At 42.5% G+C, this 23,025-nt stretch overlaps 1 protein-coding gene across 1 annotated transcript in view; it reads right to left on the reverse strand.

Annotated features, from left to right (window-relative positions):
- The window catches only part of LOC142312750 (polycystin-1-like), a 258,417-nt gene that overhangs the window by 132,163 nt on the left and 103,229 nt on the right, over positions 1-23,025 (reverse strand). Inside the window, exons 12-21 of the mRNA XM_075351738.1 lie at positions 21,436-21,567; positions 21,087-21,262; positions 16,476-16,609; positions 12,778-16,391; positions 10,823-10,963; positions 10,604-10,741; positions 6,334-6,616; positions 5,937-6,144; positions 2,217-2,373; positions 2,001-2,135 (exon numbers count right to left, since the gene is read on the reverse strand). Coding sequence (XP_075207853.1) covers positions 2,001-2,135; positions 2,217-2,373; positions 5,937-6,144; positions 6,334-6,616; positions 10,604-10,741; positions 10,823-10,963; positions 12,778-16,391; positions 16,476-16,609; positions 21,087-21,262; positions 21,436-21,567 — 5,118 coding nt within the window. The remainder of the gene's footprint in view (positions 1-2,000; positions 2,136-2,216; positions 2,374-5,936; positions 6,145-6,333; positions 6,617-10,603; positions 10,742-10,822; positions 10,964-12,777; positions 16,392-16,475; positions 16,610-21,086; positions 21,263-21,435; positions 21,568-23,025) is intronic.

Raw genomic sequence — 23,025 nt, forward strand, 5'->3', positions numbered from 1 at the left:
CGACCTCTATGTGGGCGGCGAACATCCACTTCCTGGAGTGGGAGGGACGTTTGGAGTCACATCGACGCTTACTTCCGCATTGCCGGCGGGAGCCGCGGGACGGAGGTAAGGTCTGTTCATCGTTCCCGGGGTGTCACACACTGCGATGTGTGCTACCTCGGGAACATTGAACAACCTCACAGTCAATTTTTAGCAATTGAACGACGTGCATGCGATGAACGTTTAAACGTTCAATGGCAATCGCATGTAGCTGTCACACGCTATAATATAACTTACGATGATGGATGTGCGTCACTTACGACGTGACCCCGCCGACACATCGTAAGATATATTGTAGCGTGTAAAGCTCGCTTTAGGGTGCTTTTCCACTTGCGTATTGCTTCCAATGCAGGAGCATCGGAAGCGATATGCTAATGACCCTCTGATGCGGGTGTCAGCCGAGGGTCATGCGACTGTGATGCGATCTTGAGATTGCATCACATCGCATCACAGCTACGGAGAAGATGGAGGGAGAACTTTCTCCCATCTCATCCACTGTCTGTCTCTGCGTGCACTGCACTGCAGTTGCATAACATGCCAGTGCAGTGCGATTTTGAGCCGAGAATCGGTGCAAATCGCAGCTTGCTGCGATTGCACCAAGAGCCCGATCCGTGTGGAGAAAAAACAGGACAGAGGAATCTGCCTCATTGTTTAACACTGGTGCGAGTGAAATCTGATTTTTTATCGGATCGCACTCGCACTAGGAAATCGCAGATGGAAAAGCACCCTTAAGCGGCTTTACACGCTACAATATATCTTACGATGTGTCGGCGGGGTCACGTCGTAAGTGACGCACATCCAGCATCATAAGTTATATTGTAGCGTGTCACAGCTACGTGAGATTGCGATTGAACGTTAAAACGTTCATTGCATGCACGTCGTTCGATTGCTAAAAATTGAACGTGAGGTTGTTCAATGTTCCCGAGGTACCACACATTGCAGTGTATGACACCCCGGGAACGATGAACAGATCTTACCTGCATCCCGCAGCTCCCGCCGGCAATGCGGAAGGAAGGAGGTGGGCGGGATGTTTACGTCCCGCTCATCTCCGCCCCTCCACTTCTATTGGCCGGCTGTCATGTGACGTTGATGTGATGCCGAACGTCCCTCCCACTCCAGGAAGTGGACGCTCGCCGCCCACATCAAGGTCGTATGGAAGGATAAGTACGTGTGACGGGAAATAATCGTTTGTGCAACACGTTCAACAAATTGAACGTGCCGCACATACGATGGGGGCGGTTACGATCGCATACGATATCGTATGCTTAATCATAACGTGTAAAGCAGGCTTTAGGGTAAAGATTGAGTTTCTTACATGATGAGAAGAATGGGTGGGACCTTTCATTCAAGGATCCAGCAAGTATAACAACATTCCCAAGCGTATCATGTATTTATAAGTCACTTGTCTACAATTAAAAGTAATGGGTAGATAAGATGATGAAGTAGTTCGTGGTTATGTGTGTACCGGTAGTTTAGTGGGAGAAGCGGAAGTCATCTAAACATTGTGATGGGGCTAGCATTGGGACTAGCATTTAAAGGAATATGTATACTGATTGTTGAAAATCAATCTGGGCATGGTCAGCTGTAGATACTGCTCCTCAGAAGCCTCCTCTGACTTTTTACAGCATGTGTGTTATTTATCTAGTGGCACTTATTAAGTGTTTGTTATTTGATCACTATGTAAGGCTCTGTTCACATGTCCATGTGTCATCCATTTGTAAAGGGTCCAGCATTAAAAAATCTCCTGTACTGTATAGCAGATTTTTTTTTAAAAAAAAAGCAACTCAAAAACAAATGCAATACTCAGGGGAGCATCGGGAAGAACTTGAGAACAAAAACTGGTCACTTTAGACTAGGTAACAGATCTTCTTTACTATGTTGGGATCTTGTGGGGTTTTTTTTAAGATCTGGAGGCCGCAACATATCAAAATTCTGTCTTGCCATGTCAGAGATGCACATACCACACAATGCGTCAATGCTGCACTAAAAGCTGCCACTTCCCACAGAGTGGAGAGGTTGCGAGAGCACAATGCATCGGTCACTCTGTTACGTAGATGGATACGATACTTGTGCTCCTCACTAGTCAGGGTATTGTTCTGTGTAGATAAGAAACGTTAGAGTAAAATTTGGACAGTCGGCTTGCTCCCTTTTCATAAAGTACTTCCCATGTGTCTCACCATTTTCATAGATGATATGATGTCCAGGGCATACTGAAGCAATAATGTGCTGTCCCCTACTACCTGCATGTGCTCCAACATGGATTCACTGTGATTTCTCAACCACTGAGTCTTTGAGCCTTCTTGGTATAAGATGGGTACTATAACAGACAGAGAGCTGATGAGAGGAGAAAAAAAAATCAATAAAACAGGATCTGATAATAATGGCTTTTATGTTCTGCATCTAATCTCAAATGCTTCTAATAATTAACAACAAGCAGACAGCTTTAAAATAGAATTTACATAAATCATGACTATTATTTTTAACATAAGACAAGATAATTACATTGTCAGTACTAACATTTACATTGGAGCCTTCCAGTGCACCAGAGAAAGCTTAATTATTCCAATGTTTCATTGTCTAAAGTGCCTGATATGACATCTATCAATGTATGCAGGGTGGTGATAGGGGAGGGAAGACTGGGAAGTTGCCCAAACCGGATGGAACAGCATGCCGCTGCAAGATGCTGTGGTAGCCATGCTGGTTCAGTATGTCTTCAGTTTTGAATAAATCCCCAACAGTATCACCAGCAAAGCACCCCCACACCATCACACCTCCTCCACCATGCTTCATGGTGGGAACCAGGAATGTAGGGTCCATCCGTTCACCTTTTCTGCATCGCACAGATCCAAAGATCTCAAATTTGGACTCATGAGACCAAAGCACAGATTTCCATGGGTCTAATGTCCATTCTTTGTGTTCTTTAGCCCAAACAAGTCTCTTCTGCTTGTTGCCTGTCCTTAGCAGTGGTTTCCTAGCAGCTATTTTACCATGAAGGCCTGCTGCACAAAGTCTTCTCTTAACAGTTGTTCTAAAGATGTGTCTGCTGCTAGAACTCTGTGTGGCATTGACCTGGTCTCTAATCTGAGCTGCTGTTAACCTGAGATTTCTGAGGCTGGTGACTCGGATGAACTTATCCTCCACAGCAGAGGTGACTCTTGGTCTTCCATTCCTGGGGCAGTCCTCATGTCAGCCAGTTTCTTTGTAGCATTTGATGGTTTTTGCCCCTGCATTTGGGGACACTTTCAAAGTTTTCACAATTTTTCGGACTGACTGACCTTCATTTCTTAAAGTAATGATGGCCACTCGTTTTTCTTCACTTAGAATTTGTATTATGGCAAGAAAAAAGCAGCTAACAGTCTATTCAGTAGGACTATCAGCTGTGTATCCACCAGACTTCTGCACAACACAACTGATGGTCCCAACCCCAATTATAAGGCAAGAAATCCCACTTATTAAACCTGACAGGGCACACCTGTGAAGTGAAAACCATTTCGGGTGACTACCTCTTGAGGCTCATCAAGAGAATGCCAAGAGTGTGCAAAGCAGTAATCAAAGCAAAAGGTGGCTACTTTGAAGAACCTAGAATATAAGACATATTTTCAGTTGTTTCACACTTTTTTGTTAAGTATTTCATTCCACATGTGTTAATTCATAGTTTTGATGCCTTCAATGTGAATCTACAATTTTCAGAGTCATGAAAATAAAGAAAACTCTTTGAATGAGGAGGTGTGTCCAAACGTTTGGTCTGTACTTTTTGTATATATATATATATATATATATATATATATATATATATATATATAAAAATATATATATATATAAAAATATATATATGTATATATATATATATATATATATATATATATATATATATATATGTATATATATATATATATATATATATATATATATATATATGTAAATATATATATATATAAAAATATATATATATATATATATATATATATAAAAAAATATATATATATATACAGTATGTGCTGTATGTGCATGTATTATGGATGTTTTATGTATGAATCAGGTGTATCTTACTAGTGTTGTGCACCATGCCACAAATATTACTCTAGTCAAAGACTGAAGTAGGATTTCTGTCGAAATGCATGTCATGAAGTAGACGAGTCATGCCCTCTGCATCACACCCAAGCTCCGTGCAGCAGGGTAAAACTGCCAAAAATTGCAACATTTTTACACAACTCTATGTTGTGCAAAACTTTTTCTGGCATAATCGCTTTGATGAATCAAAGCCATTGATATGATGGAGAAAACAAAAAGAGTTAGGCCCCTTTGACACGTCAGTGATTCTGGTACATTTGTGCTTTTTTTAAAACGTACCAGAATCACTGACATATGCAGACCCATTCTAATGAATGGGTCTGCTCACACATCAGTGATTTTTCACTGAACTTGTCTCCGTGCACGCGTGGCCGTGATTCTGCACGGAGACATGTCAGTTTTTGTCTGGCATCACTGATGACCCACGGACCACGCAGTGGTGTGATCCGTGTGTGATCAGTGAAACACGTACCAAAAAATCATGGACATATTAAATATTTTCAACTTACCTTGCCTGCGATTCGCTCTGGAGCCTCCGCTCTCGGCAGTTGCTGCCTGGCTCATGAATATTCATGAGAGCAGGAAAACCCGACCAGGAAGTAGGTGCAGAGAGCAGTGGGCGGACGCTGGAGACCCAAGGAGATCAGCACCATGGACAGCAGCAGTGAAGGCAGGTGAGTAATGTCCATATGCAATCAGAGATCACGTATTGCACATGGACAACCCACATGTGCCGTGAATCACGGAACACGGAGGGACATGTGCGTGTTTTACACGTCAGTGAAGAACGTCTGTGTTTTTCACTGACGTGTGAAACGGGCCTTAGGCTGTGTGTACATGTTACATTTTTTATGTGTTTTTTTCAGTGCGGATTTGTTAAACAGGATTCAAATGCTATTTACATGGAGATTTAACGATACAGTATATCTGCAAGCAAATACAATATATTTTCTGGAGTTGACAAGTTCCCGTTATTATAGGAACATCAGATCATTTTTACAATCCAGACCCTAAGGTATACGGTTACCAAGATCTAATATCCATTTTTCTTTTTGTATTAAATGCATACAAGGTTCTGTATGACTGCTACCCTACTATTCATCTATTCACCCAGATATTAGCTGGGACATCTCTATGCAACCATACTGCAAAATCTTCATGTTGAGAAAAGGAAATAAATATGGTTAATTGATAAGTTTACTTTCCTGTTTAAAGTGATCCTGTCAGGTGCAATATGCACCCAAAACAACAAGCAGTTCTGTGTGCATATTGCTAATCCTTGCATCTAGTAGCATAGATAAAGAGATCTATAGAAAAAGTATTTCTACAAAGTATATCTTCATGTATGCTACTAGATGCAGGGACTGTTAGGCCGGAATTAGAAATATGCACCCAGAACTGCTCGTGGTTCACTTTAAATCTAAAAAGCACAAAGTAATGACTGTAATGTATTTATTGGAAAAAAAGACAAAGGAGAGGTCACAACACAATAAGGTAACAATTGTTTATGACCTTGAAACAACAGTATTTTCAATCATATGATGTCTTAGTAGCCACCAAACCTTACTCCTTCTAGATGTCAAGTTATTAATAAGTGCAGAAACAATAAATATGGATCAACAATGTAAAGTTAAGTAAAGTAAGGCTTTCAAAAGCACTCAACCATTTATACGAATAATACAGTTGCATCAATAAGTAATTTTCTTTTTATTGACTATTTGTTAAGGGATCAGACTGAAACCTTCCTGCGGAGTTATAAATCCAGACAACACTGAACAACATACAGAATATGAAGCATAGTGAATGGTAGGTGCCTTCCATCTCACCGGTTTAACGCCAGTGTCCGGCCTCCCTGCATGTCTTCTACTTCCATGTATATCTGAATATTTCCACCCTCAGCTGCCGCAGGCACCCATACACTGTGCGAGCTCTTCAGACCACGATATAAGAAAAGTTTTCGACAATTCATAGCTGAGCAGGTGTGTACTGACAGGAGATAAAATAACTGACTGCCCATATCTGGGTCCTTCCATCCTGGCAAAGAACAAGATGTGCAATTAGCTAGTCAGAAAACAATAGTCTTTTTGGATTGACGAGAAGGAAATGAGTTAAGTTTTAAGAAGATCTTGCTGGGTTTCGATCTGGTTTCTTTATGGCCGTTTTCCCCCAACTTTGCTACATATACACAAGTATATTAATGGCCTAGTGACAATGACTACTGACCTGTGCAGTTATATCCAAGAGGACTATTCAGCCACAATATAGTACTTTGAGAATGTAGTGAACATTGGCCCCCAGTTGGTGGATGGTTTGGAGTTAGCATAATGCTACATTCACCCCATCCTGATCCCTTCTGCTGCATAACATGAAGGATGACTGTATAGCCTTGAGGATCCTGTACAACCCCTTTCCGAATGATAAGTTGACGCTGTAAAGAGCCAGTGGTCGTTGTATTCTTGTCCAAGATCAGAGGATTCCCAAAAGAGTCAACAGCGCTCCACCTAAACTGTATAAAAAATAATGATTTAGATACATAAAATATTGTAACAACATAAACAGCATTCTTATTCAAGTGAGTGCTAAATTGACTCCTTTAGTAGAAAATGAGCCAGTGTGGACAACGACTTTTCTCTAACCCTGATTGGGAACACCTTGTTGTGATGAGATGGCTTTTAATCTTTTTATGTCAAAATAGTGTCAACTAAGTACCCTATGTTATTTGCTTGTATTATTACTATTTGCTTATGTGACCCCCTTGCAAAACCAGGTAGTCACAAACAGTTTACATCCTCCTTGTCACCACCAGAAACCCACACTTAGGCATAACACACAACCATTAAACCCTAGCCACCCCCTCATGATAATAAGACCACACCAGTGGGCGGGATCAGGCGGATGAGAATGCCCTCCTAGGGGTCCTGAGGTGTCAGAGGCGGGAACACGACAGTCAAGTTCTGACAGGAGTGGGAGACAGATCAAGTTCAGTTCAGACAAGTGGAAGTTGTAGTTCAAGTGTGGAGAGCTGACAGAAGTGTAGCCAGGGGTCGTAGCCCCTGGACTACCCGGCTAGGTGGCAGACAGTGAACAGGGCCACAGGCGACGGAGATCCGGTCGTGGGAGACCTAAAATGGACCGCGGCAGGCTTGTAGCCCGCTGGTGCTGATAGTGGGAATCCGGTCCGGAGGCCGTGCACAGTCGGGGTGCCTGGACCCTAGGGCGAGGAAGGTTGCAAACCCCTCTCCAATTAACCAACCGGGGACAAGGTTCCAGACTTTGTCCCATTAACTGCCCAGATAGAGCGAAACGGAAGCCCAACGCGGGGGATAGTGTGTCCGTCAGAACCCACTGAAATGCCAAGGGTCAGCTTTCGCGGGCCACAGCTCCCAACACATACAGAACCAGGAGTGGACTTCTGCGTTCCATGCGAAGTTGTCCGGAAGGAAAGAAAAACACAAAGTGCAGGAGGAAGGGATACCTATTCACTAACCTGTGTGCGGGACCCGAATGCACCCTCCTAAGGCAGCCGGCCACTGGCAACTTGATTTACTACTGAACTTGTGTGAAATTACTAAACTCTGAGTACACCAGTGTTCCCCGGTCCAGCCCGGCGTGCCACCTCCAGCAGCCATCACTCCCGTGTTCCACCCTCGGGCCCCGGGACTACACCTCCCTACCCATGGAGGGGATCCCACCTTGCTGCCCTGCTCCATTAGCCACGGGTAGCATCACAGACACAACACCTCTCCTGTAAATAACCCCTTCTCCGACAGTTGTGAGGACGGGCGGCCGTGAGAGCCCGGGTCCAGTCACCACTCGAACCGCAGCAGCGAACCAGGATCCGAGCAGACCCTCGAGAGAGAGAAGTGGCAGTGGCCCCCGCCCGCAACACTTTCTGCAGGGTATTTGTTCAAATTGCATTTATCCTAGGTTAAGCCTGTTAATGGCCACAGTGTGAACGTGCACTGGTTAACTGCAAAAATGTGTACAATTATAGCAAAATACCATGCATCCATACGCTTCTATTTTCAAACTTCCAAATGGAAGGGTTCACACTACATTCAGTGGCTTTCAGGGCTTACTTCTGAACCCCCAAAAAACGGCATATGCGCTGAGGGAGCCATTAACTATAATGATGCAGACAGAGGTACAGCGTGCTCTGCCGTTCATAATTTTTGGCCGTATACGTGTGGTGCCCCTGTGGCTCAGTCGCCACATGGTATTGCATCTAAGTTAAGGTGCAATGCTCATACGGGTAAGAAGAGGTTAACCACTGGCGTTTTATAGCTTACACAACATCCTGTGATGATTGGCTTACACAACACAGCAAGCAGTTACACAACACAGGTGGGTACCATAGCAATGGGTATTTCCCAGCACTGGGGAGTCATCAGAAAGGTGGGGGCTGCCTGGGGAAGTGAGCGAGCACACGCAGTTTCATTTCAGAAGAACTTAAGAACAGGTTCAGGAGAGCACACCTTGAGACAGGGAAGAGAAAGGCCTCTGGGGGATGCTGAACGGCTCCCCCCAGAGGGGCAGACTGGGTACCAGGTACACTGAGAAAGAAGCAGGAGACTACTGGGTGGAGCTGTGAGACAGAGGAGCAACACGGTAGCCGAAGGGTGAGCCCTAGAGGAGCACCTACTCCACATTGGACTACCAGAATCTGCAAGGAAGGGGGATTTCATGTCCCATTGCCCACCACCAAAAGTCCCGGGGCACCAGCAGCATATAGAGACAGGAGCCACTGCCACTGTCAGGTCCATAACAAGTTTTGCCCTGCCTGCGCACGGGACGGTAACTAAAGCCAAGGACACTGGGGTCCCCAAGTAACTTCACACCACGGGAATCCACACTACAGAGCACAATAGAGGAAGGTCTCATAAGCTTCACAACACTGATGGTGGTAACCTCTAATTCATCCGGGATCGGCTGGGGCCCATCACGATGATGACCGGTACTCTGAGGGCCCAGCACATGAACTGTGAGTAAAAGACCTTGAACCGCAACCGCTGCCTCGGCTTCTTATTGTCGGCACCGCCGGCCTGTGCTTCAGCGCCAACGGCCCTTCCCCGTAGCCACCGTGCTCCCTGGAGCTCACACCACCTGTAGGGAGCTGGACAATCTGAGCTGCATTGCCATCAGTCCTGGAGGAGAGCAACATCTCGCAGTAGTGGCTAATCCCTGGCCGCATACCACGGGTGGTGCTGCAAAGCAAATCCCCATCCCCTATTACTCGTCACCTTGCACCCTCTTTTATCTAGGTAACGGGGCCACGGAGCCAGGCCAGGCCATTCACAGCAACCCCAAATACCACTGGCCTGGTGACGAGTAGCCCTTGAACCCTCTTTTCTCTAGAAGCGTGAAAGTAAATGTGTTGTAGATAGTTAAATAATGCTACAGTATAATGTGCAGAATGTTTTTTTTTCCTTTCTTTTCTCTCTTTCTCCTTTGCCTCTTTATTTTCTATTCCGTGCTGAGAAATTTGAAATGTTAAAGTGATATTGCCTCCCATAATGGAAGAATGTTCATATTTTTCTATGCATAACAAAAATTTGTGGTGTACTAACTTTGTTTTGTTGCAGCCCGGGAGAGCTGCGATTTGCTGTGGGAGAATGTTGCGCCACTGGGGCTCAATCACCACAGGGTATTGCATCTGATTTAAGGTGCAATGCTCATCCGGGTAAGAAGAATTTAACAACTGGTGTTTTCTAGCTTCACGCCACGGGGATCCACACTACAGAGCGCAATGGAGGAAGGTCTCACACGCTTCCCATTACCGGTAGTGACCTCTGATTCATCCGGGATCGGCTGGGGCCCTTCATGGCAATGACCGGTACTCTGGGGGCACAGCACACGAATTGTGACTAAAAGACCTGGAACCGCAACCGCTGCCTCAGCCTCATATTGTCGGTGTCACCGCCCCGCACTTTGGCACCAACGGTCCTTCCCCCGTCGCCTCCATGCTTCCTGGGGCTTGCTCCACCAGTGGGGAGCTGAACTATCTGAGCTGTGTTGCCATCATCCCCGGAGGAGAGCAACATCTCACAGCGGCGGCTAATCCCTGGCAGTATACCACGGGTGGCGCTGGAAAGCAAATCCCCATCCCCTATTACCCATCACCTTGCACCCTCTTTTATCTAGCCAACGGGGCCACGGAACCGGGCCAGGCCATTCCTAGCAACCCTAAATACCACTGTCCTGGTGACGAGTAGCCCTGCAGGTCCCGTGGGGTGCTACATACGTATACGTCTATTAGAGATTGGCAGTAAGATGTAGTCGACTATGTCTTGCTAACGGCCTCAACTAGGTGTATTTGGCCAAAAATGATGCATAACAAAGCAAACTATGATTTTGTCTGCATCCTTCTAATCAATGACCCTAGTCCAAAGTCTGTTTTGTTCAGGTTCAGAAGTAAGCCCCGACGAAGCCACTGAACATTGTGGCAAACGGTATATGAACCCACCCAATGGAAAAGATATCAACAATTTCTCACCACTGTGTCATTATGACATTTGTCACATTCTCCAACCAGGATCACAGGAGTCTTATTGATGATATAAGTGGAGGGTAATGAATCACAAGAGATGCACCTGATAAGGACAGGGAGCACAGAGCCACTATGAATCAAAACCTGTGTAGGAAGAGAATGGGTTAACTACAGCTGTACAAGACTGTAAGTGGAATAAAGAATAAATTTGAGATTGTTACTTACAGTCTGGGTGGCTGTAGATGGGATTCTTCCGGGTTTCAAAATAGTCAACGTAAAGCTGTATGATATATTTCCACATAGTTTGGACCAAATAACTGTAATTGTTGGAAGACTAGGCAAGGAATTCAGAAAGCAAGGTTGGTCCTGATGGATATGGATAGATAACCGAAAGGTATGAAAATGACTCTCTGTACCTACAAATTCTGGTGTTCGCATAGTTACTATTTCTATCTATAATAAATACAACTTGACCCAATCATAAAATAGTTCTTTGAACACATATTTTTACTACACAGTAAAGATGTTTCCACTCTCGATGTTTCAACAAATTTCTTAACTTTAATTTGTCATCAGGTTTTTGCTATGTAATCCTAAAGCACAGGCAGGCAGAGACCCTGATCACAGGGATGTGTCACTTGATGAGTTGCTTGTTGTAGTTCCAGTAAAATAATTTTTTGTTGTTGGTGGGATTATATATGTACTGTACATGTGTGTGTATATATATATATATATATATATATATATATATATGTAAACTGTATATATATATATATATATATAATTTATTTATTTATTTTTGTTAACGGCCATCAGCTCAATCTTGAGCCATGGTGACTTAATGGATGAAGGTTATGTAGGAAGATCGATCTTGTGCAAACCTGGACAGCTCCTCCAGGGTGTTCTTGGCCGTTTTCTTGATTATATCAATCCATCGGCTTTCTAGTCTTCCTCTTCACCTTCGTCCTTCTATTCTTCCTACCATGATGTCCTTCTCCAGTGATTGATCTCTTTGTATGATGTGTCCAAAGTAGGCAAGTCATAGCTTGGTGATCCTTGCTTTGAGTGACATTTCTGGCTTGATTTGTTTGAAAATTAATTTGTTTGTTCTTCTTGCCATCAATGGTATTGATAACATCCTTTTCCAGCAACACATTGATTTCTCTTCTGTCTTGTTTCTTCATCGTCCAGGTTTGCATGCATATGTTATTACAGAAAAGACCAGACTATGTAAGAGCTGTGTCTGTCACAAGGGAAATGTTTCTTGATTTGGAAGACCTTATCCAGTGACTTCATTGTTGAGTTGCCCATAGCTATTCTCCTATTGACTTGTGGTGTCGTCGCTGCACCTTGAGTGATTATTGATCCGAGTAGTTTTAAGTCCTTTACAAACTTCCAGTTTGTCGCCATCCATCTCAAACATGTCCCGATCATACCTAGCAGAAGTCAATATCTTTGTCTTTTTTGTATTGAGTAAGAGGGCCATGTTTCAGCTTAAATCTTGACACTCCATAATAAGTCCTTCATCCCATCTATGCTTGTTGGTATCAATGTTTTGTCACCTGCGTATTTAAGATTGATGATGATTCGTCCTGCAATTTTGATTCTTCTTTTTCGGCAAGTCCAGCTTTCCAGCTTCAGCATATAAATTGAAGAGAAATGGTGACAGGATACAGCCTTGTCTGACACCTCGTTCTACTTTGAACTATGCCGTGTTACTATGTTCTGTTCGGTCTGTTGCTTCTCAGTGGATGTTAAGGTTTCTGTTAGTTCACAGCATTTGGAGGACTTCTAGTTCTGCAGCAGAGGATACAGTGATTTTATCAAAACTACACCAAGGAGACCAGTAAGTTTAACATCACTGGAATTAGGATCTCTGTCCATGCTGTTCTTAAAAATCATAGCACAAATCTGGGAACAGATTTCCTTCAAAGGACTATTTTCTCACAATATATATTCAATTATTTTTTTTCAACAGTTGCTGACAGAATCTTCAATAGACTGCAACTTATAACCAAATATAGAATAAAAAAACTGTCGGATTATTGTGAAATCATCTCAATTACCATCTCATCATCTCCAATAGGAAAGGTAATTAAGGACTTATCTTTTTGTTAATCAAATATTGTCTATTTGCTATCTTCTTTTATATGGCTGTTAGACAATTCCATCTCTCTCACCTCAGTGTTCAGTTCTGCACTCCATTCATACTTCATATCTGAGTCATCTTGATCAGGATCATAAGATTTTGAGCCATCCAGAGTTAAATCAGTTTCCGCTGGCCAGATCACTTTTGATCCTCCGTGTATCTGGGCCATTAATAAGCTGTGAGATACTTCAAATATATGTGCAATGTCCTTTGTGAGTGGAGTCCCTTGAAGAGTAACTGTAAAAAGTAGAGAGTGCATCCCGATATCCATTGAATGTCCAGGGATGGTCAGCAGAGCGTTAGACATGTCTGTGTTTGGAAGGCTTATTACATGGTTATCTGATCTCCTGTAAAGCTGCCATTGGTATATAATTTTATATTTGTAGCAGTTTCTTAGATTTACAGAGGCCTCAAAGCTGCCACCATCGGCCCGGTATATTACTGATGGTGATTCCACCAACCAGACAAGTGGCAGTTCACAATCTACTGCCCTTACAGTTACTTTCCTATAGGCATAGACAATGCTTAAAAGGTTAAACACTGTCACGTTAGCCAAAAATTCACCCACGTCATTGTAGCAATACTCTACTGAGCTTCCTACGCCTGTAATATTTGTTTCTCTAAATGTCCATTGGAAATTTAAGTCAGAGCCATCAGATACAATGGCCTTAAATGTAACACACTGGTGCAAGAAAACCTCATTACTGCTACTCTGTAAAGTAACATGAGTCACTGGTTCCTGAACAATAACCAGAGATCGCATTAAGGAGTAACAAACCTGATTGCTGACATTAAGGACAATATGAAGTGTTCCCAGTTCCAGTGGAGTGAATTCTACCCTTTGCTCTCTCTGTGTAACGGCAGGTTGAGCTTCTTGTTGGAAAACCCATTGAAAACTATGGTGATAACTGGATTCTACTTCTGCAAGTATCTTCATGGTCTTCATAACTGGCCAAGCAGAGAAAAGACCAAGGATCTTCACACCTTTGATATTGTCCAAGACTTTTATTTGAAATATATAATTGGCAATGCTGACCTTGTTATATGCAGATGACATAACTTCATATATACCAGGAGAAGGGAAGCTGAACCTTCCACATGTCTGAGAAATAAACTGAGATAAGTTCAGTTGGGGAAAAGCAAGAGTGAAGGTCACATTCGTGCCATACTGGATAGTTGGACAGAATGTAACTTCTTGCCCAATACAAGCTTCATTTGCTCCTGTATTAACCTTGAACCCAGCTATTGCATCTTGCACCAGCAGTATTCGGGACATCATGGCATTACTCGCTGAGTTGTGGACTCTAAGTGACACCTCATATATACCTGGTTCCTTAAAGATATGTGAAACATTCTGTGTGCTATACATGAAATTTCCATTGAATCCTGACAACCTCCATTCCCAAAACAATTGTGTACCATGCTCTGTAGAACCACAAAACAAAACTATTATACGAGATGGTACTGCTGTATTATTATATATTCCATTGATGGCAATATTAATATTTGCCAATGGGTTTTGTATTATTAACGTGACTGACTCAGTAGCAGAGCTCAAAGCATTTGTCACCGTGACAGTAATGACCTTCAAGCCTTGTGTGAGATAACTTAAAGTTAATATTGACCTATTTTGGCCAGTAAGCAATAATGCATCCTCTCCAAAATCCCATGCAAATTGAATATTAGTGCCAGATTGGACATGAACAGTCAAGTTCAAAGGTGTCCCAATAGCCACAGTTTCAGTAGGTGTTTTTATAACTACACCACTTATTCGTTCTATGACTTGCACCCGTGTTTGTGTATACATACTTCCTAATGCATTCTCCACCTGAACTTCTGCAAGCAACTCACCTAGTTCTACAGGATGGATAGTGATGGAGGAGTCATGGCTTTCCAATGGTCCAGGCATTAGTACCCAATGGAAGGTAAGATTGGATCCTTTGCTTACATGAGCTGTAAGAGCCAGAGGTTCACCTATGCCAGTATACCCTTCAACTTGGGCATTCTCTTGCCATATGCTTACACCTTTTACTTCTTCTTGAACAGCCATCATGACAAAGGCATAAGCAGAGCTTACTGTATTATTAGCCTTGAGTCTGACCATAAAGTTACCAGGGTAAAAAAATGTGTGTGATATGTTTGATGTTGCACTTAGATATGGACAGGTCTCACACACTGACCAGTAATACTGCACATCATCACCACTAGACAAAATAGCATAGAAATTGATTGTTTGTTCACTTTTTGCTAGCTCAACCTCAGAACTCAATGAAAGGTCTACTATAGGAGCCTGTATATAAAATGAATAAGTAATTTCACAATGGCTCACATCATTGTTTGCATAGACACTAATTGTTAGATTGCCAGACCTCTGGAAAATGTGTTTAACTTTTTGTCCATAGCATAGAGGGGAAAAATCCCCAAAATTCCAGGTGAACTGAGCCATCGCCTCTGGTGTAACCCTAGCAGAGAATATCTTCTCAACACCACGTGGGATTACAGCTTCAAAATCATGTTCTAAAGACAAGGAAACAATTGGCAGCTGCACAGTCACAAAACACCATGCTTGATGTTGGCTCACTTGGTTCCAGACTATGACGGTCACATTGTAGTGGCCCTCAAACATATATGACCAAGAGACCTCAGGTGATGAAGTGTTCATCAAAAGGTTTCCCAACCCAAAATCCCACCGATACCAGTGATGATGCCAGTTGTCTGGAGGAGGTTGCACCAATGCATAGAAGAAGAGCAGTTGGGATACATTTGCCTGTGTGGTTGATGTATTAATAGTTACATCGATAATTTTATCTTCAACTGTTATCACTTTGCTGTAAAAGTCACTCTCAGTATTTCCAGGCATAAATATTTTAACTGTGTAATTACCAGCAGATTTATAGGTGTGCCAGACATCTACCATTCCTTCTTTGAGGATTATTGGACTTTCATCTCCAAAGTCCCAGTGAAACATTTGTAATTTGGTTGGCATGGAAAGGTATACAGTCAATTTAGTAGATGTTAAGCTGGTGGTAATTTCAGGAAGAACATTGATAACTTGTATTCTGTATATCTGTACACTGAGTGATTCATAGGCAGAGTTAAGGGCATTTCTAGCAATTACTGAAACAGTAAAATTACCCCATTGGACATATTTATGGTGTACTGATGCCTCTGACTGGTTAATATAGGCTTTGCCATCTCCCATATCAAAGGTCCAAGTAATATTTGTGCCCTGGGTTATTGAGCAGAAGACTGTTATTTCTGTACCCAGCTCCATAGGACTATTACTTCTTACTTGTAAGCCAGCGATGTGTTGCTCAATGGTAACTATCAAGGTTTGATTAATATGGCTGACCTCATTACTTGCAATAACTCTGATTTTGTAGCTACCTACTGACTTGTAGACGTGTTTAATTTGTTGATCTCTGCTTTCAACAACTTTGGACTCATCACCAAAATCCCAAATGAAGGTCACAGCAAACGATGAAGGTATACATAAAGCAGAAAACAGTGCAGCTGTGTGCAATCCTAGAGACGAATGGTCTACTTCAAGTGTCAAGGATGTCAATGGGGAAACAATTTGTAACTGAAGGGAACATGTGATTTCTGATCCACCTTGATATGTCGTCACTTTAACTTCATAATTCCCTGTGAAAGTTAAGCACAGAATTACCTTATTAATTGGAAGAAAAATATCTAAACACTGCAGATCATTGCAATGTTCTCTCTTACCCGTCTCGGCATACAAGTGCATTTCTGTTATGTTCAGAGAGGCTAATGGCTCTTTAGGGTTATGTAGATGCTGGAGATCGTATGAAGGAGAAAGGTTTCTGAGTAGCAGTGGGCTACCATCTCCAAAGTCCCAGCTGTAGAAAAGCAAAACTTATTACTAACTATGTTGAGGAGGGCCTTTCCATCAAATACTTGATTAACCTCTCGACATAGGGGATAGTGGGAGGTGTGTCGATTTGCCTTACATAAGTCAGTCATCAGAGGTATCCAAGATGGCACCTGAAGACATCCCAGACTTGCCCATCAGCATCACCGCAGATCCACCCAGATGACATCATAGACCTGCCCATCAGCATCACCGCAGATACGCCCCGATGACATCATAGACCTGGCCATCGGCATCACCGCAGATCCGCCCAGATGACATCATAGACCTGCCCATCAGCATCACCGCAGATCCGCCCAGATGACATCATACAGTTAGGTCCAGAAATATTTGGACAGTGACACAAGTTTTGTTATTTTAGCTGTTTACAAAAACATGTTCAGAAATACAATTATATATATAATATGGGCTGAAAGTGCACACTCCCAGCTGCAATATGAGAGTTTTCACATCCAAATCGAAGAAAGGGTTTAGGAATCATAGCTCTGTAATGCATAGCCTCCTCTTTTTCAAGGGACCAAAAGTAATTGGACAAGGGACTCTAAGGGCTGCAATTAACTCTGAAGGCATCTCCCTCGTTAACCTGTAATCAATGAAGTAGTTAAAAGGTCTGGGGTTGATTACAGGTGTGTGGTTTTGCATTTGGAAGCTGTTGCTGTGACCAGACAACATGCGGTCTAAGGAACTCTCAATTCAGGTGAAGCAGAACATCCTGAGGCTGAAAAAAAAGAAAACAATCCATCAGCGAGATAGCAGACATGCTTGGAGTAGCAAAATCAACAGTCGGGTACATTCTGAGAAAAAAGGAATTGACTGGTGAGCTTGGGAACTCAAAAAGGCCTGGGCATCCACGGATGACAACAGTGGTGGATGATCGCCGCATACTTTCTTTGGTGAAGAAGAACCCGTTCACAACATCAACTGAAGTCCAGAACACTCTCAGTGAAGTAGGTGTATCTGTCTCTAAATCAACAGTAAAGAGAAGACTCCATGAAAGTAAATACAAAGGGTTCACATCTAGTTGCAAACCATTCATCAATTCCAAAAATAGACAGGCCAGAGTTAAATTTGCTGAAAAACACCTCATGAAGCCAGCTCAGTTCTGGAAAAGTATTCTATGGACAGATGAGACCAAGATCAACCTGTACCAGAATGATGGGAAGAAAAAAGTTTGGAGAAGAAAGGGAACGGCACATGATCCAAGGCACACCACATCCTCTGTAAAACATGGTGGAGGCAACGTGATGGCATGGGCATGCATGGCTTTCAATGGCACTGGGTCACTTGTGTTTATTGATGACATAACAGCAGACAAGAGTAGCCGGATGAATTCTGAAGTGTACCGGGATATACTTTCAGCCCAGATTCAGCCAAATGCCGCAAAGTTGATCGGACGGCGCTTCATAGTACAGATGGACAATGACCCCAAGCATACAGCCAAAGCTACCCAGGAGTTCATGAGTGCAAAAAAGTGGAACATTCTGCAATGGCCAAGTCAATCACCAGATCTTAACCCAATTGAGCATGCATTTCACTTGCTCAAATCCAGACTTAAGACGGAAAGACCCACAAACAAGCAAGACCTGAAGGCTGCGGCTGTAAAGGCCTGGCAAAGCATTAAGAAGGAGGAAACCCAGCGTTTGGTGATGTCCATGGGTTCCAGACTTAAGGCAGTGATTGCCTCCAAAGGATTCGCAACAAAATATTGCAAATAAAAATATTTTGTTTGGGTTTGGTTTATTTGTCCAATTACTTTTGAACTCCTAAAATGTGGAGTGTTTGTAAAGAAATGTGTACAATTCCTACAATTTCTATCAGATATTTTTGTTCAAACCTTCAAATTAAACGTTACAATCTGCACTTGAATTCTGTTGTAGAGGTTTCATTTCAAATCCAATGTGGTGGCATGTTAGAGCCCAACTCGCGAAAATTGTGTCACTGTCCAAATATTTCTGGACCTAACTGTAGACCTGCCCATCAGCATCACCACGGATCTGCCCATAGGTTAACCCATGAATTGTCCCACTAAATGGGCATATCCCAACATATCCATGCCCCTAGCCTATATAAGAGGGAGCATGGCTCCGTCTCTGTCTCTTTCGGTACCATTTTGCTTTGATTAAGAAGAGAGTTCACATCTGACCCTTTGTCCAGTGTAAATTCTTTTACAGTAAGCATGCACTTGATCTACACCATATAGGTCAGGCAGTAGGCGAACCGTGGTTAAGAGTTCACCCTAACAACTATGCTTAAAGACAGGTGACAGGTCTACGAAGAAGATAGGTCATGGAAGCCAAAAACATTAAGTATACAGGACATGACATGACCCAACGCAAATCTCTGAACAAAAAAAATCTGCCCAAATTCTACAACATATTAACCGAATAGACAACCTAAAGCGAAGGATTGAAAGGCAAGGAAACCCTCTGATTTTCGAAATATTGCTTCCATATGAATTTTATAAGAACTTCTTTTCAACAAGCAACATCGCTAGCAACATCACTGCTGAGGCACGACTTTTGTGACGTAGCAGCGATGTTACTAGCGATGTCGCTGTGTGTGACATCCAGCAACAACCTGGCCCCTGCTGTGAGGTCGCTGGTTGTTGCTGAATGTCCTGGAACATTTTTTAGTTGTTGCTCTCCCGCTGTGAAGCACACATCGCTGTGTGTGACAGCGAGAGAGCAACAACTGAATGTACAGGGAGCAGGGAGCCGGCTTCTGTGGACCCTGTAACCAAGGTAAATATCGGGTACCCAAGAAGCCCTTTCCTTGGTTAGCCGATATTTACCTTCGTTACCAGCGTCCCCCGCTCTCACGCTGTCAGTGCCGGCTCCCTGCTCCCTGCACACATAGCCAGACTACATATCGGGTAATTAACCCGATGTGTACTCTGGCTAGTAGTGCAGGGAACCAGCGCTAAGCAGTGTGCGCTGGTAACCAAGGTAAATATCGGGTTGGTTACCCGATATTTACCTTAGTTACCAAGCGCAGCATCGCTTCCACGCATCGCTGCTGGCTGGGGGCTGGTCACTGGTTGCTGGTGAGATCTGCCTGTGTGACAGCTCACCAGCAACCCGTGTAGCAACGCTCCAGCGATCCCTGCCAGGTCAGGTTGCTGGTGGGATCGCTGGAGCGTCGCTTAGTGTAACGGTACCTTAAGATTATAGGTCACAGTTTTGTCATGGATTTCATTTATATTGAATCCACAAATAAATTCATTATTTAAACTCGCATTTGTGAATCTTAATTGAAGACAAATAAATATGTTGATGTTAATTGTGAAAATTTGCTGAAAAAGCACAAATGGACTGCAAGATAATAGACATGCTGTGTATTCCAGATCTGCAAAGTATTACCAAGAAAAAAGATTTGCATCATGTGAATGGGCTTTTCATAACCCCACTCATCTTTTGGATTGTATTTGTCAATTGATTTGTAACATGGAATCCACAACAGAAATCTGCTATCAGTCTGAAAAATGTGAACTTGGCCTTACTATTTATTTGGTTTCATGGTAATATCTGCGCTGTATCTGCAATATTTTCTTTGTAGAGAAAACCACTAAAGACTTTTGGCTTAGGTCAGATTCATGATTCATCAAGACCGACATTGATCAGGCTGGTGGTATTGAGAAGGCGTATCGGAGTCAGAGGCTCAAGATTCACGAAGAGGTGCCGCCTCTTCATGAACCTGGAGCGTCTGACGGGAGGCGTGCACCTCTAGGCACTAGGGCACAAATCTGACTCCAGTCAGGTGCTGGAGTGAGATTTAAGGTGTAGGGAATGCCTCAGATCGTCATGAATTAGACATGATCTGGCATCACTCTCCCAATGCGCCCAGCTACACTCATTTTGTTGGAGCTGGGAGAAAATATCTTAAAAACAGCGCCTAAATTGTGTGACTTTTCAAAGCTTATTCATGAGAATTCTACCATGGAATCTGATGAATTGGGCCCTTTGTCTATTACTTAGACACTCCCTTCTTAAATGCTTTAGTCTCCAGAGTAAAATAAGAAAATATTATTCTCACCTCCCACAAAGGTGTCTTTCCAGCTATGTGTTGTAGGGTTCCCCAGCACTTGCATCACATTTTTATATCATGTGAGTGCTACATATAATTAGCATCCACTGATCAGCTACAGCCTCTACTATTTCATCAGAGCAGATGTCTGATGAAATATTGATGAGCATCAGCTGATTGGCTGCAGCGGTCATGTAATTCAACAGTGTCACATCACTCATCAGATACAGCAGCGGCAACTTCATTGGAAAGGCGTTACTGTAGGAGGTGAGTATACATTATTTTTATTTTTTATTAGACGCTTTTATTTTTATTTTATTATTATATTATATTTATATTTTTTCTATATTTATTTTTTATTAATTAAGCTGGAGTTGTCCAGTAGGGAATTATTAAAAAAAAATGAATATTAAAATCCGCACCTTATAGTCACATCAGATGACCATTCTAATTGTAACTTTAAAGACATTTCATGAGTTTTATTAACAAGCAGCAAAGTGGAAAACAGAAAAAACTCAGCATGGAGCGGAAGAAGCGTCCCATCTACGTGAAGCATCATGGTCGCCTCCTGAGAACTGACTGGGTTCTGAGCAATAACCTGATAAAATGAAGATAAAAATGTATAAATCTTAAAGATGGGCATACGAAAGTAATAATGACAATTACCATAATAAGTAAAGTAAATTAAAAGAAACAGACTATCCAGAGCTCGTTTTTGAATTTTCACTACAATGATCATTTTCAGAGTAAGAAATGTACGGAAACTCTTACCTTCAAATTATAAATCCCTGGAGTCCTGAATGTTACAGTATAACTTAGACCTTTGTATGAAAACTGTTCATTATTATCAATTATCCATGTGAACGTAACAGATGAGCCTCGAGATAGTTCAGCTCTGAAAACCTGAGGAAAGTAAGGACAGAAATGTTACATGTGTAAAGGAAGTGTTGCGTATAGCAAAGCCATGTGCAATAGGCCTGTACATACCGTAGGTATAAGGCTGAGACCGCACTTTGCATTTCCACCTGCGTTTCAGCTGCTTTTTAGGTCCGTTTTGAACTGCACCTTTTTCATGCCAAAAGGCATGCGTTTTGATTTTCCAGAAAAGTCAATGGTAAATGTTGATTTTCAGACCGCACTTTGCGTTTCTAAACGCTGCGTTTAATTTGCATATTTTGTGGCAAAACCATGCGTTCAAAGAAGCAGCATGTCAATTGGTTTTGCCATTTGGGCTTCGTTTTGCTAACATTGAAGTCAATGAGAAGTGTCCAAAAGCAACAAACATCAAAATTCCAGCGTTTTACATGCTTTTTAGGTGCAGAAACACTGAGTTTTTGACTTCAAAAATGCATGCTTTTCACACATTAAAATAATGGAATAATATGTCCCTTTACACACACACAGTCCGACAATTAAATTAGTGAAAATTATGTTTTTATTGCTATTTTTGCAATATATTTTATTAATCTGCTATTTTTTTAAGAAATTTAACAAATTTCATTGTTAAGTTAAAAATTATATGTTTCTTATTTTTTTCTCTTTTTTCAGTCTTTTTGACTATTTAATCTTTATTTAGCAGTGTCTTGATGTTCAAAACGCATCTGTCAAAACGCGAGGGGAAAAGCATGTAAAAAGCGCTGAAAACGCATCTTAAACACGGTAAATACGCATGCGTTTTCAGCGCTAAAGTTCTGAAAAAGGCAACTTTGGTCAAATCAATTAAGCCCAAAATGTGCGTTTAGAACTGCAAGTAGGAGAATGCAAAGTGCGGTCTTAGCCTAAGGGTACGCTCACACTCTGACCAATGTTAGGCAATGAGGGCGAGCTGTTGGTCAGCTTTTCTCGCATCCAGATTCTGGATGCGAGAAAAGCGGCAGCATGCTGCGATTGTCTGCGAGAGCCGTATCTCTCGCACCCATTCAAGTGAATGGATGCGAAAGATACATCGGACTGCACTCGGATGTTATCCCAGTGCAGTGCGATCTACGCACAGGCTGACAGTGGAGGAGATGGGAGGATTAACCCCTCCCTCTCCTCCGCAGCGCCTGCACTCAGCCTCACAGCTGTGACCCGATCGCAAGATCGGGTTACAGTCGCATGACACCCGGCTCACGCTCGCAGCAGAGCCTGAGCCGGGGGACATTAGCATATCGCATCCGATGCTCTCGCATCGGATGCCATACGCTCGTGTGAGTCCAGCCTAAGTGTGGTTTGAGTGTGCCGCTGAGCCATAATACAGAAATGTGTGAATTTGGTGAAGGATTCCAATTTTTCACAAAACTATATCAAATCATTTACATCTAGAGCTGTAGTATAAAAAATAATGTGCTGTTTTTTTTCTGTTTTTTTTTTTTTTTTTAT

This window comes from Anomaloglossus baeobatrachus, chromosome 5, assembly GCF_048569485.1.
Source record: "Anomaloglossus baeobatrachus isolate aAnoBae1 chromosome 5, aAnoBae1.hap1, whole genome shotgun sequence".
In the NCBI taxonomy this organism is placed as follows: domain Eukaryota; kingdom Metazoa; phylum Chordata; class Amphibia; order Anura; family Aromobatidae; genus Anomaloglossus; species Anomaloglossus baeobatrachus.